At 40.5% G+C, this 13864-nt stretch overlaps 1 protein-coding gene across 4 annotated transcripts in view; it reads right to left on the bottom strand.

Moving 5' to 3' along the window:
* Positions 1-13864, bottom strand: part of nphp4 (nephronophthisis 4) — a 313994-nt gene that overhangs the window by 113264 nt on the left and 186866 nt on the right. For all 4 annotated transcript variants that reach the window (XM_022670986.2, XM_022670983.2, XM_022670984.2 and 1 more), the window contains exons 12-13: positions 10377-10432; positions 367-501 (exon numbers count right to left, since the gene is read on the bottom strand). In XM_022670986.2, the coding sequence (XP_022526707.2) occupies positions 367-501; positions 10377-10432 (191 nt within the window). The remainder of the gene's footprint in view (positions 1-366; positions 502-10376; positions 10433-13864) is intronic.

The following is a 13864-nucleotide window of genomic DNA, read 5'->3' as shown; positions in this document are numbered from 1 at the left end:
CATCATGTAGCAGCAACTGTTACATAATATTTGTGCAGCTGTGGCACCGCTGTTCAGTATATAGGGAGCTGCAGGTAGAATCTTTATATATATATATATATATATGTAAGCAAAATTGAGTGCATGTCATATATATATATGTATATGTATATATACCATATATATGTGTGTGTGTATGTAACCAGTAATTTGTTTACAGTGTTGGAGGAATGTACCTGGACTGTCTGTCATGTTTTGCTTTAAAAATCACCTGTGCCACCTGTACGTGTGTGTGTGTCTGTGCCATGTCTACGCATGTTCTTTTTCATTCGAGAGAGTGTGTGTGTGTGTGTGTTACAGCGAAGGCTGTGTGGGTGGAAATCTTACGACATGTGACAGCTGGTGGGCCGATGCCATTGGGGAGGGGGCGAGGAGAGCAGGATGCTGCTGTTGCCATGGCGACCCCGCCGTGTGGCTCATGGTCGGGTAGCGTGAAGTGGTCGCCAGCTGAGAGAGCGAGAGCTGCGCGAGAGAGAACGAGAGAGAAAGAGAAACGGAAAAATTAATACATATTTATTCCAACAAACAACGGGCACAAGCATCTGACGGCGTGGCGAGCCCCCGCAGTTGGCAGCGCCACAATGCCAACATCCAGCGCCACACAAACACAGAGAAATTACAAACCTGCTCTTACTCAACATGATAGATACAGCTTTCAGCACCACTATCATCTCTCTCTCTCTCTCTCTCTCTCTCTCTCTTTAATCTTACTCTTTCTTTCTTCTTTTATCTCTTTATATCTTTCTCCCTCACATCTCTGTATCTGTATCTCTCTCATTATCTTTTTCTTTCTCTATATCTCTCCATATTTCTCTGTATCTCTCTCTCTTTCTGTATCTTTCTCTTTATATATCTCTCTCTCTGTAACTATCTATCTATCTATCTATCTATCTATCACATCTCTGTATCTGTATCTCTCTCATTATCTTTTTCTATCCCTATCTATCTTTCTTTCTCTGTATCTCTCTCTTCCTTTCTCTATGTATATTTCTCTTAACTTTTTCTCTGCCTCTAACACACTCTTTCTCTCTCTTTACTTCTCTCTTCATCGATCTCTCTCTTCATCCATCTCTCTCTCTCTTTGCCTTTTCACTTCCCTCTCAATCTTTTTCTTCATATATCTCTCTATATCTTTCTCCCTCACTTCTCTGTATCTTTATCTCTCATTATATTTTTCTCTTATCTATCTCTTTATCTACCCATCTTTCTCTGTGTCTCTCTAACTCTAACTCGCTATCTCTAATTATCCCTCTCTATCTCTCTTTTACTCTCGATCTCTAACTTTCTCTCTCTAACCCCCTCTCTCTCTTTTATTATCTCATTATCTTTTTCTCTTATCTGTCTTATCCATCTTTTTTTCTGTATTTCTGTGTCTCTGTATATTTCTCTATCTCTCTCTCTTTTTATTTTACTCTCTCTCTCTTTCTCCATCTCTAACTCACTCTGTCTCTCACTCTCTCTAACTTTCTCTCTCTAACTTTTTATCTCTCTCTCTAACTCTTATCTCTTTATCTAGCTCTCTCTCTCTCTCTCTCTCTCTCTCACAAAAAATATAGTTTCTTGTCCTAGTTCTGATTCTAATCCTTACAGCACAGCTTCTATTAACAGAAGCATGAAGTTAAGAAACATCCTGCCAACCACACACACACACACACACACACACACACAAACACACATACACACACACACACACACACACATCCCAGCTTCTTGACATAAAGCTTGTGTTGTGTACAGTAGTAAAGTTGTAGTAAAGTGGTATTAGTGAATATAGTAACTCTGTATTGTAGTAGAGAAGTGGGCGGAGCTTCTTCTGGTCATGGTGAACATAAGGCTTGTGTTGTGTACAGTAGTAAAGTTGTAGTAAAGTGGTATTAGTGAATATAGTAACTCTGTATTGTAGTAGAGAAGTGGGCGGAGCTTCTTCTGGTCATGGTGAACATAAGGCTTGTGTTGTGTACAGTAGTAAAGTTGTAGTAAAGTGGTATTAGTGAATATAGTAACTCTGTATTGTAGTAGAGAAGTGGGCGGAGCTTCTTCTGGTCATGGTGAACATAAGGCTTGTGTTGTGTACAGTAGTAAAGTTGTAGTAAAGTGGTATTAGTGAATATAGTAACTCTGTATTGTAGTAGAGAAGTGGGCGGAGCTTCTTCTGGTCATGGTGAACATAAGGCTTGTGTTGTGTACAGTAGTAAAGTTGTAGTAAAGTGGTATTAGTGAATATAGTAACTCTGTATTGTAGTAGAGAAGTGGGCGGAGCTTCTTCTGGTCATGGTGAACATAAGGCTTGTGTTGTGTACAGTAGTAAAGTTGTAGTAAAGTGGTATTAGTGAATATAGTAACTCTGTATTGTAGTAGAGAAGTGGGCGGAGCTTCTTCTGGTCATGGTGAACATAAGGCTTGTGTTGTGTACAGTAGTAAAGTTGTAGTAAAGTGGTATTAGTGAATATAGTAACTCTGTATTGTAGTAGAGAAGTGGGCGGAGCTTCTTCTGGTCATGGTGAACATAAGGCTTGTGTTGTGTACAGTAGTAAAGTGGTATTAGTGAATATAGTAACTCTGTATCGATTTCTATCTTTTTCTCTTTATATCTTTAAACCTCTCTCCCTCACTTTCTGCCTTAACATGAGAGAGAGAGAGAGAGAGAGAGAGAGAGAGAGGGAGAGAGGGTCAGAATAAATAGTCTCTCTGTCAATATTCCCCTAGTCCACTTTGTTTAACATTACCGCACCATTCAGAATATTAATCACATCTAATCAATACCAGTCATGCGCACACACACACACACACACACACACACACAAATGCACACACACACACAAATGCACACACACACAGATCAGGTGAGAATATAAATTATACAAAAAAAAAAAAAAGAAAGAAAAGAAATGGATAAGAAACAAAGGGAGGTAAAGAAAATGAGAGAAAATAAAAAAAAGACCTCTGGGAAAAGAAATTGAAATTAGAGAAAAACAAAAGAAATTTTTATTTTAATGTATGAGATGCTCACCAGGCTACAGTGTAGTTTATACAGCTAAGCATAGAGAACATGCAGGCTAATGATCTAGAACTATCCTAGTCCTGTACAGCTGCTACTGCTGCTCTAACAAGTGCTAAAGCTAGAGGAAACCCACCATTCAGTCTTTTTTACTGCTATTTTTCAGCACTGAAAGAGCTTTTTGTCATTTTCCTCTGAATAACTTTGGTTGCCAAAAATTATCTGCATTCCTACTGTTTCCTCCAGTTTTTTGCCAGGATAAACAATAAGGCTGTATCCGCAGAGAGAGGGTGGGCCCGCTCGGTTTGGACCGAACGCGTTCTCTCCTTCCAGCTAATTAAATGTGCTGCGTTGTTCGCTCTACTGCAGGCGAGCTCCCACTGAAAAAGCCATGAGCTTAGCATGGCACAGACACAGAAATGATGAGCTCCGCATGGCTGAGCACAGACAGCAGAGCCCGGAGTTTAGCCTGGCACTCGCCGAGGCACCTCAGCCCGGAGTTCAGCCCAAAAAAACACCAGCGCCGGCTCAGCAGCCACGAGAAACATCCTGACAAAAATCTATTCAATCAATTTTACCCTTAAGCCACAAATCCACATCTACGAATCAGCACAGAATCAACCAGTACTGGCCTAGCACCAGGCAAACACCAGCCTAGCACCAGGCAAACACCAGCCTAGCACCAGACAAACACCAGACAAACACCAGCCTAGCACCAGACAAACACCATACAAACACCAGCCTAGTATCAGACAAACACCAGACAAACGCCAGACAAACACCAACCTAGTATCTGACAAACACCAGACAAACACCAGCCTAGTATCAGACAAACATCAGACAAAACGCCAGACAAACACCAGACAAACACCAGCCTAGCACCAGACAAACACCATACAAACACCAGCCAAGTGTCAGACAAACACCAGACAAACACCAGCCTAGTGTCAGACAAACACCAGACAAACGCCAGACAAACACAGACAAACACAGACAAACACCAGACAAACACCAGACTAGCACCAGACAAACACCAGATATGCACCAGACAAGCACCAGACAAACACAGACAAACGCCAGACAAACACCAGACAAGCGCCAGACAAGCGCCAGACAAGCGCCAGACAAGCGCCAGACAAACACAGACAAACACAGACAAACGCCAGATAAACACCAGACAAGCACCAGACAAGCACCAGAATAGCACCACACAAACAACAGCCTAACACCAGCCTAACACCAGCCTAGTATCAGACAAACAACAGATAAACAAAACAGCCTGGCTTCAGACAAACACCAGACAAACGCCAGACAAACGCTAGACAAACACAGACAAGCACCAGACAAACACCAGACAAGCACCAGACAAGCACCAGACCAACACAGACAAACACCAGACAAACACAGACAAACACCAGACAAACGCCAGACAAACACCAGACAAACGCCAGACAAACACCAGCCTAGTGTCAGACAAACACCAGACAAACACCAGCCTAGTATCAGACAAACACCAGACAAACACCAGACAAACGCCAGACAAACACCAGACAAACACCAGACAAGCACCAGACAAGCACAGACAAACGCCAGACAAACACAGACAAACACAGACAAACACAGACAAACGCCAGACAAACACCAGACAAACACCAGACAAGCACCAGAATAGCACCACACAAACAACAGCCTAACACCAGCCTAACACCAGCCTAGTATCAGACAAACAACAGATAAACAAAACAGCCTGGCTTCAGACAAACACCAGACAAACGCCAGACAAACGCTAGACAAACACAGACAAGCACCAGACAAACACCAGACAAGCACCAGACCAACACAGACAAACACCAGACAAACACAGACAAACACCAGACAAACGCCAGACAAACGCCAGACAAACGCCAGACAAACACCAGCCTAGTGTCAGACAAACACCAGACAAACACCAGCCTAGTATCAGACAAACACCAGACAAACGCCAGACAAACACAGACAAACGCCAGACAAACACCAGACAAGCACCAGACAAGCACAGACAAACGCCAGACAAACACAGACAAACACAGACAAACACAGACAAACACAGACAAACACAGACAAACGCCAGACAAACGCCAGACAAACACCAGACAAACACCAGACAAGCACCAGACAAGCACCAGACAAACGCCAGACAAACGCCAGACAAACACCAGACTAGCACCACACAAACACCAGACAAGCACCAGACAAGCACCAGACAAGCACCAGACAAACACAGACAAAACACCAGACAAACGCCAGACAAATGCCAGACAAACACCAGACTAGCACCACACAAACAACAGCCTAACACCAGCCTAGTATAAGACAAACAACAGATAAAAAACAGCCTGGCTTCAGACAAACACCAGACAAACACCAGACAATCGCAAGACAAACACAGACAAGCACCAGACAAACACAGACAAACACCAGACAAGCACCAGAACAACACTGAATGTATGTTGATTTGAGATGTTCTTTTACTCAGAATCCACATTAATACTTTTGCTACATGCTATTTCCAGTTAAGTACTTCTACGAGCGGTTACCCTGCATAAGTAAACCTCTGGATCTGTCCAAGAAAGACAATTTCCCTCACTTATGTTTGAGAACCTCAGACAGACTTCAGCTGAGGGAGGCATCTGTGCCTACTGTCCGTAGCACACCATTATTGTTCAGCAATCTCCTGCAAATTTTTAACAATAAAAATGTGCCAATGTGAGCGAGGCCTTCAGTTGCTTAGAAGTTACCTTGGAGTGCTTTGTGACCTGATTATACTAATTTATACGCGTTGCTCTTAGAGTGATTGCTTTTTGCTTTTTAATCTGACTTTTAGTCTGACTGGAGCAACATTAGCATTAGCCGCTAACTGCAGCTAGCCTTATGTATGAAAATAGCCTAGAAAACAGAGGTCCATTGATAGAGAGCCTTATAATACGGTGCTCATTATAGTGTAAAATATACAGTGTGTGCGCCACTCAGAAATATGAAATATTGGATAATTGTCCTTAATACATAAATTAACAATTATGGTTTATTTTTTTTTAACTGGGTTCGCTTTATCTACTTTTAGGACTCTAAGGTGATATAAGGTCAAATTTATGCAGAAATATAGAAATTTCTAAAGTGTTTTTACCTAGATGACCAACTCTTCAACTACCTTAACCATCTAAGACTCAATTAGGCCATCTTTAAACCAGCTACCAATAAATAATTTAGTCTTAAGCTAGATTCTGTGTGAGAGAAACTGTATATATATATATATATATATATATATATATATATATATATATATATATATATATTTATTTATTTATTTTTTTCTTCCAATTATAATTTTAAGGTAATTTTCTATACAGCTTAAGCACAATTGCTTCTCTTATGCAGCAGCTATTCTATAATGTAATATTGGGACTTTAAGTTTGAGTTCTACTTCTTTTATTTATTTATAATGATTTATTATTCACCCTTTATCTGAATACAAAAGGTTTTGAGGAGATAAATTGAAGACAATGGCCGGTGCATCTTCTGTCCATCACACGTCTTGGGCCTGTCAGAAAACTGAAAGCTTGCAATTAGCTCAGCGGCCGGTCTAAATGTGAGGTGTGTGTGTGTGTGTGTGTGTGTGTGTGTGTGTGAGAGAGTGCTAAATTGATTAAATATCAATCGTCACCTGTCACTCAAAGCAGAAAGCACAGAAAGCATATCTATCAGGAATAATCATCAGAGAAGTCAATGCATTTATTCATTCATTTATATTTTTCCATAATTCTCATTTAAATAAAATGGAAATAAATTTAATCAGACAAGGTTTTATACAGATTTCCTTCTCTACATACAGTACCAGTCAAAAAAGTTTCTCAAAATGTCTTATTTAGTGTTTTTACTCATTATTGATTTTTTTCTACATAGTAAATGAATAGTGAAGTGATCTATCAGACTATAAAGGAACACATAATGAATCATGTAGAAACTTAAAAACAGTGTTAAACAAACTAAAATACTCTGTGAAGAAGCTTTTAGATACTCTTATCTGGAGAGCTGTTAACTTGTGGTTTCTGAGGATGAAAACTCTTGTTTTTTTTTTTTCCTGGGGTGATCCTGATGAGTGCCAGTTCCATCATAATGTTGTTGATGGTCTTTAACTTAGTTGAGGAGTTGATGCTTCTCATAATCTGGATGAGAACATTACTCAAATAGAGCTATTCATTTAAGAGACAAGAGATTCAAGTATTTAACTCTTGATGAGTTCAGCACAGCTGTTAACTGAAAGCCTGAATTCCAGGTGACAGAAAGTAGCCTGATGGAGGGGAATGACTACACACTGAAGGTGAGCAGGAGGTGTGAGGATGCACATGTTGCCAGAGCACACTTGAAAAGGTGTACATTTTACTCAAAATATCTAAACTGCTTAAAAAAAACAACAACAATAAACTACTGAAACAGCACATCTACCTCAGTTACAGGTATCTGCTGATGTGAAGCATCTATTTAAGATAAATAACTAAATCCAGAATCAGCTAAAACCTCTGCAGTTCTTTAAACAGGCTGGATACTGAATACTTTATATTTTATACTTGTACTTTTGGAACATCTGTGTACTGTGTGTATCTGCTAATGGATGTCCAGGATTTCCATCTGGGATCAATAAAATATCTATATATCTGTCTGTCTGTCTATCCAACAATCAATCCTTCTCTCTGTCTGTCTGTCCAACTATCCATCCATCCGTCCGTCCCGCAATCTATCTATCCGTCCGTCCATCTCTTAACCTATTCTTCCGTCCATGCCTCAATCTATCCGTCCATCCATCCATCCGTCAATCTATGTATCCATCCATCTGTCTGTCCCCTAACCTATTCGTCCGTCCGTCAATCTATCCATCCATCCATCCGTCCCTTAATCTATTCGTCCGTCCGTCCCTCAATCTATCCGTCCGTCAACCTATCTATCCATCCATCCGTCCGTCCCTTAACCTATTCGTCCATCCGTCCCTCAATCTATTCGTCCGTCAATCTATCTATCCATCCATCCATCCGTCCCTTAACCTATTCGTCCGTCCGCCGCTCAATCTATCCGTCCATCAATCTATCTATCCATCCATCCGTCCGTCCCTTAACCTATTCGTCCGTCCGTCGCTCAATCTATCCGTCTATCAATCTATCCATCATCCATCCGTCCGTCCCTTAATCTATCCGCCCGTCAATCTATCAATCCATCTGTCCTTCTCTCAATCTATCCATCTGTCCTTCTCTCAATCTATCCATCCGTCCGTCCCTCAATCTATCCATCCGTCCGTCCCTCAATCTATCCGTCCGCCCGTCCATCAATCTTTCTGTCAGTTCGTCAGTACACCTACCTACCTACCTACCTGTTTGTCTCTTTGTCTGTCTGTCTGTCCCCTATCTCTTTCCCTATTGGTCTATCTATTTATTTATTTATCTGTCTGTCTGTCTGACTATATCTCTCTCTCTCTATCTCTTTCCCTATCGGTCTATTTATTTATCTTTCTGTCTGTTTCCCTATCTCCCTATCTGTCTATATATCTCTCTCTCTATTGGTCTATCTATAAATCTGTCTGTCTGTCTGTCTATTTATTTATCTATCTAATGAAATGTACGGGATGTTCCATTTCTGAAGTTGTGTATTTAACGCTCCTCTATCCACAGTGTTGGGTGTGTATTACTACCCTCAGTGGACAGAGCAGTGTGTGTGTGTGTGTGTGTGTGTGTAGTAGGTGATAATGATAGTGAGCAGTTCTGTTGGAAGGATTTCTTGGTCTTCAGGACCTCAGCTTGACCTCCTCCAATCCCGTTAAGCATAACTGAGGAAAAGTGAGGAACAGCTTCCTGAAACACTCTCTATCTTTTTATAGCTTTCTGCTGCTTAACGCCCATCAATTATTTATAAGGTTTGAGGAGCTTATTTATAAAGCTTTGAAATTTGCATCACCTGGCCTTTTCTAACGACGACCCAACGAGCCTTAGCCCTTAACGAGCTAATTACGGTCAGAGACATCGCCGTGCGTTATCTCAGAGCTTAGAAAAGCCCAAACTACTCCTCTACTATTACAGTGCGGACGGTGTATCAAAAAGAAGGCTTAAATTTATATATCTAAAAAAAAAAACATTACATTGATCATCTATCAGTCTGTAAAAGGTTATAAAGTTATTTATTTCTAAAGCTTTGAGACTCCAGAGAACCACACTGATTCACTATTATTCACTAATGGAGAAAAAACATGGAACACTGGTGAACCTTCCCAGGAGTGACCGGCTTACTGAACAAAATTACTCCAAAAGGGCACGAAGAACTCATCCAGGAGATCCAAAAAGGACCCAGAACAACATTTAAAGAACTGATGCGCATATTGTATACACCTTAACACTACTAAAATACTATTTAAAAATACATTAAAGTGCACTTTAAGCAGTATTTAATGCCACTATATATATCAACACAACATAAAATTGAAAGCATATAGCTTAAAATATTTTTTTGGAAAATACAGAGAAAGTATATTTAATGTGCATTTTTATACATTAAAATAAATTAAAAACTATACTTTTAGTATTATTTACCAAATTTCAACATACTTTTAATGCTTTTAAGTATACTCCCTTTTCACAAGGGTGATCATCCATCTTCCTCTTGATTATATTCCAGAGGTTTTTAATTTGGTAAAATCAAAGAAACTCATCATTTTTAAGTGGAATCTTATTTTTTACCAGAGCTGCAATTGTCTGATATTAAAATGTGTTTAATAATCTGAAAAATGTAAGAATGAAACTGTATATTGTTGTATAAAGTAGGCGAATACTGAGTATACCCAACATTAGTAAGTACAGCAGGGCTCTCAGTGATGAACTGATCACTCTGATTGATCGCTCTACTGATCGATTGGCTGTTCAGTGTTTTGTAAGTGAGTGTGTACGGAACAGTACAGCCTCTGAGGCCGAGAGCAGCAGCTGTTCTCATCTCTGCTCCATCTGCTGATCTGCTGAGCCTCGCGGAAGCAGACTGTGCCACGGCTGCTGGACGCCTTCCCGAGCTTTTGCGGCGCAATGATACTGTAACCAACAGCAACCGCCACAGCAACCGCCCTTAAAATGTGCCGATCGGCTCAAACTGTCTCTTTGCGTTAGTTCTATCTATTTCTTCTTACTAAACATCAACACTGATCTTAACTGAGGCAAGTGAGACCTGCAGTTGTGTTTAAATATTATTCTGATTTCTTTTGGTACCTCATGGATGAGCTGCCCATGCCCTTTTGGTGGAATGCTGTGAGAATGGTAAAGATTTGAGTTCTTACCGCGGGTCCACGAGTCGCTCGCAGCGGCGAAGCCTCTGAATCCAGCCTACTTTCATCTGAAAAAGAGAGAAAACCAAAAATCAACCAATCATTATTTAAACTGCATTGAGGGTGGCCCTCCTTTACAATGTAGCCAAGCATTTACATCGGGAAGGAATTGAAGGAAAAAAAAAACAGGTATTATAAGATGACAAAGAAATGGTTAAAAACCTGGTATGTATACAGCTTTTATGAGAGCACTTAAAAAAATATGAATTTCTTTGATTTTACCAATTTGAAAACCTTTGGAATATAATCAAGAGGAAGATGGATGATCACAAGCCATCAAAGCACCAAACTGAACTACTTGAATTTTTGCACCAGGAGTAAAGCAGCATAAAGTTATCCAAAAGCAGTGTGTAAGACTGGTGGAGGAGGAGAACATGATGCCAAGATGCATGAACAAAAACTGTGATTAAAAACCAACCAGGGTTATTCCACCAAATATTGATTTCCACTTAAAACTTAAAAAACAATCATCATCCGACCCGTTCGTCAGCAATGTCACGTCCCAACGTCAGCGATGCGCTCACGAAGTTGTCGGGGGTTGTTGGGAAGCTGTGGGGCTAATCTGTGGTTCGCTGAGGTGCAACACGAATTCAAAGTTCCTGCTATTAGACAGGAAACACTGCGGAGTAAAAATATCAGCCAGTCATCCCTCCGTCTAACGCTCCATCTGTTTTCCCCAACACACACTCATCTCACCATCGCTCTCCTCCGTTCTCACTATACCAATCCTCCTCATTTACACGTTCACTCCCGTCTTCGCCCTCTCACTCTCGCGCTCTCTCTCTCTCTCTACAGCATGTGCTGAACTTCCTCCGTCACACGCTATAATCGGGAGCTTTCCGTCGACTTTTGAGTGGCACTGTTGCCTCGTTATGCTCGGAGTGACGGGCGAGAAACAGACGAGCAGTGACCAATTATCTCCTGCCGTTTGATTTCCGACGCAGCTGAGGGTGTCAGAAACACACACCACCTTCCATCCATCCAAACACACACACACACACACACACTCACGACCTGCTGCTTTAAATCCGTCACCAGCGCAAACTTTCCAACACCTCGTCAACGTCAGACTCATCTGAGCTCATTACTGCGAGAGGAGAGATCCCTCGAGATCCAGCAACACAATCCATACGGCTGTTTAATGAGAGGAACACGGCGGCTGCTCAGGATCTGATTTACTGAATCATCACAGAACTGATCAGATACACAGAGTATCAAACATCATTAAAGGTAAAGACACCTCCACTGTCTGCAGCAGTTGGTAAAAGAAAATATTCAGCAAAAAAAACGAGTCGATCAGAAAAAGCACCGTGTCTACATCAACCCGTTAATTAGTATTCATGGCTCCGCCCACCTCAGCTCGGGACCGCCCACAGGCGGAACTGAAGCCGGGCGGCGACGCCATCTCGTCAGATAGGAGATAACTAACAGCGCTAGGAACAGCATGCAGTTCATTCCGGTGTTATTTGTGCGAATAACACATCAGTGTTTATATACTTTACCCAGTAATTCAGAGCTAAGAAACAAATGGTTAGAATTAGTCTATGGAGGAAAAACATCACCAGCCAAGTACAATTGAGATAGGTAGGGGTAAACACTGTTTACAACAGTTCTGTTTACACTAGTTAAAAGTAAAAATAAAAATCCACCCCAGATTTTCTGGACCTGGACTACCCACCTCTGTGTGTGAGTAACTATAGGTTTAAATAGGATCTCCGGTGAATTTGGTGTTTTACTCTGAGAGACTCTAAGACTAGGTCAGTGGCTGAACTGCACTTGGCAGGGCATTATTACACATGTTATAAAGTAACTTATGAACAATACAAAGACTTTACAATGTTATTAGTATTAAATTTGTATTTATTTTTAAATGTTTCTAAAACTTTTGTCCGTCTCGCTGACTCCTGGTGTCACAGTGCTGCACCGTTAAAATAGCAATCCACCAGCAAAGTCAGAGCTCACCTGACTCATAAAGGGAATGATGAGCAAGAGACACTCTGATTGGTTCATTTCACGCTACGCCCAAAATTAACCACACCCATGATTAATTAAGAGAATTAGTATATGACTTTTTGTGTGTTTGGAGACGCGCAAGGTGTCCTTTTACTGTCGTTACGATAGAAAAGACACACTGACACGCCCTAAATCAAGCTTTTTTTTTAGAGGGCTGAATGTTTAAAACACGTTAATGGGTTTTGAACTGACCAATTTTGCAGACTTCTTTTTCTTTAACATGACAACTTATAATTTATTAAGTTGACTTAATATCAACATATCTGCATATAGCCCAACCCTGTTCATTCCTATGATATTATACAGCTCTGGGAAAAAAAATAAAAAATCAGTTTCTGAATCAGTTTCTCTGATTTAGCTATTTATAGGTTTATGTTTGAGTAAAATGAACATTGTTGTTTTATTCTATAAACTACAGACAACATTTCTCCCAAATTCCACATAAAAATATTAAATAGTCTTTTAGGGCATTTATTTGCAGAACAGAGAATTTTGAGAAATGGCTGAAATAACAAAAAATCCATATTTGGTGGAATAATCCTGGTTTTTAATCACAGTTTTTTTCATGCATCTCGGCATCATGTTCTCCTCCACCAGTCTTACACACTGCTTTTGGATAACTTTATGCTGCTTTACTCCTGGTGTAAAAATTCAAGCAGTTCAGTTCCTCTTGATTATATTCCAGAGTTTTTTTTTATTTGATAAAATCAAAGAAACTCCATAGAAAAGATCTCCATTCTTAGAGAAGTGGTATTTGGAGTTGCTAAATACACATTAATTATTAATTAACTCCCATTAATAAAGGATTTGTTGAATTTGTAAGCACATGACATGGCTGTGTACAGGGCCTGCAGGAGTTTGATCAGCGCTAATAGGAAGTTGCAGTTAGAAGCACCGACATCAAAGACCGACAGAACCGCGTTCCTCCTCTTCTTCAGCGCCGCCGCCTCAGAACTATCAGCCCAACAAACCCACGTTACAGACGCTGAACACGGAGACCCAGCTTCTCCTGGAGACCCATCATCAAATATTAAGCCTGGATTTCTGACGGATGCAGCGGCAGCAGTGCCGGCTTTGGGAATATCTCAGAACATCTACTCTGCTTCAGCTCCAGTCAGAAGATTAAACACACTTAAAATGTTTAGAGCTCTATCATACATCCTGCATAAGGTGTGTCAGGATGCTCATTGCTATCTTAAACCCTATAAACAGTCTATTTTCACTTCTTGCGCCCTTGCTATTTAACCCTCCTGTTTTGTTCTGGGTCAAATTGACCCGTTTTAAAGTTTGAAGATCTAGTAAAAATTGTTAAAAGTATTTTTTCAGTATAAAACTTCTTCTGCTTGCCTTAATTAATTAGTAATGTAATGTAATCAACATATCAACACCCCCTGCAAAATCTAAAACTAAAACAAAATTGCAATGTT

Source organism: Astyanax mexicanus, chromosome 12, assembly GCF_023375975.1.
Source record: "Astyanax mexicanus isolate ESR-SI-001 chromosome 12, AstMex3_surface, whole genome shotgun sequence".
In the NCBI taxonomy this organism is placed as follows: domain Eukaryota; kingdom Metazoa; phylum Chordata; class Actinopteri; order Characiformes; family Acestrorhamphidae; genus Astyanax; species Astyanax mexicanus.
This window is presented reverse-complemented; position numbering and strand designations above follow the sequence as displayed.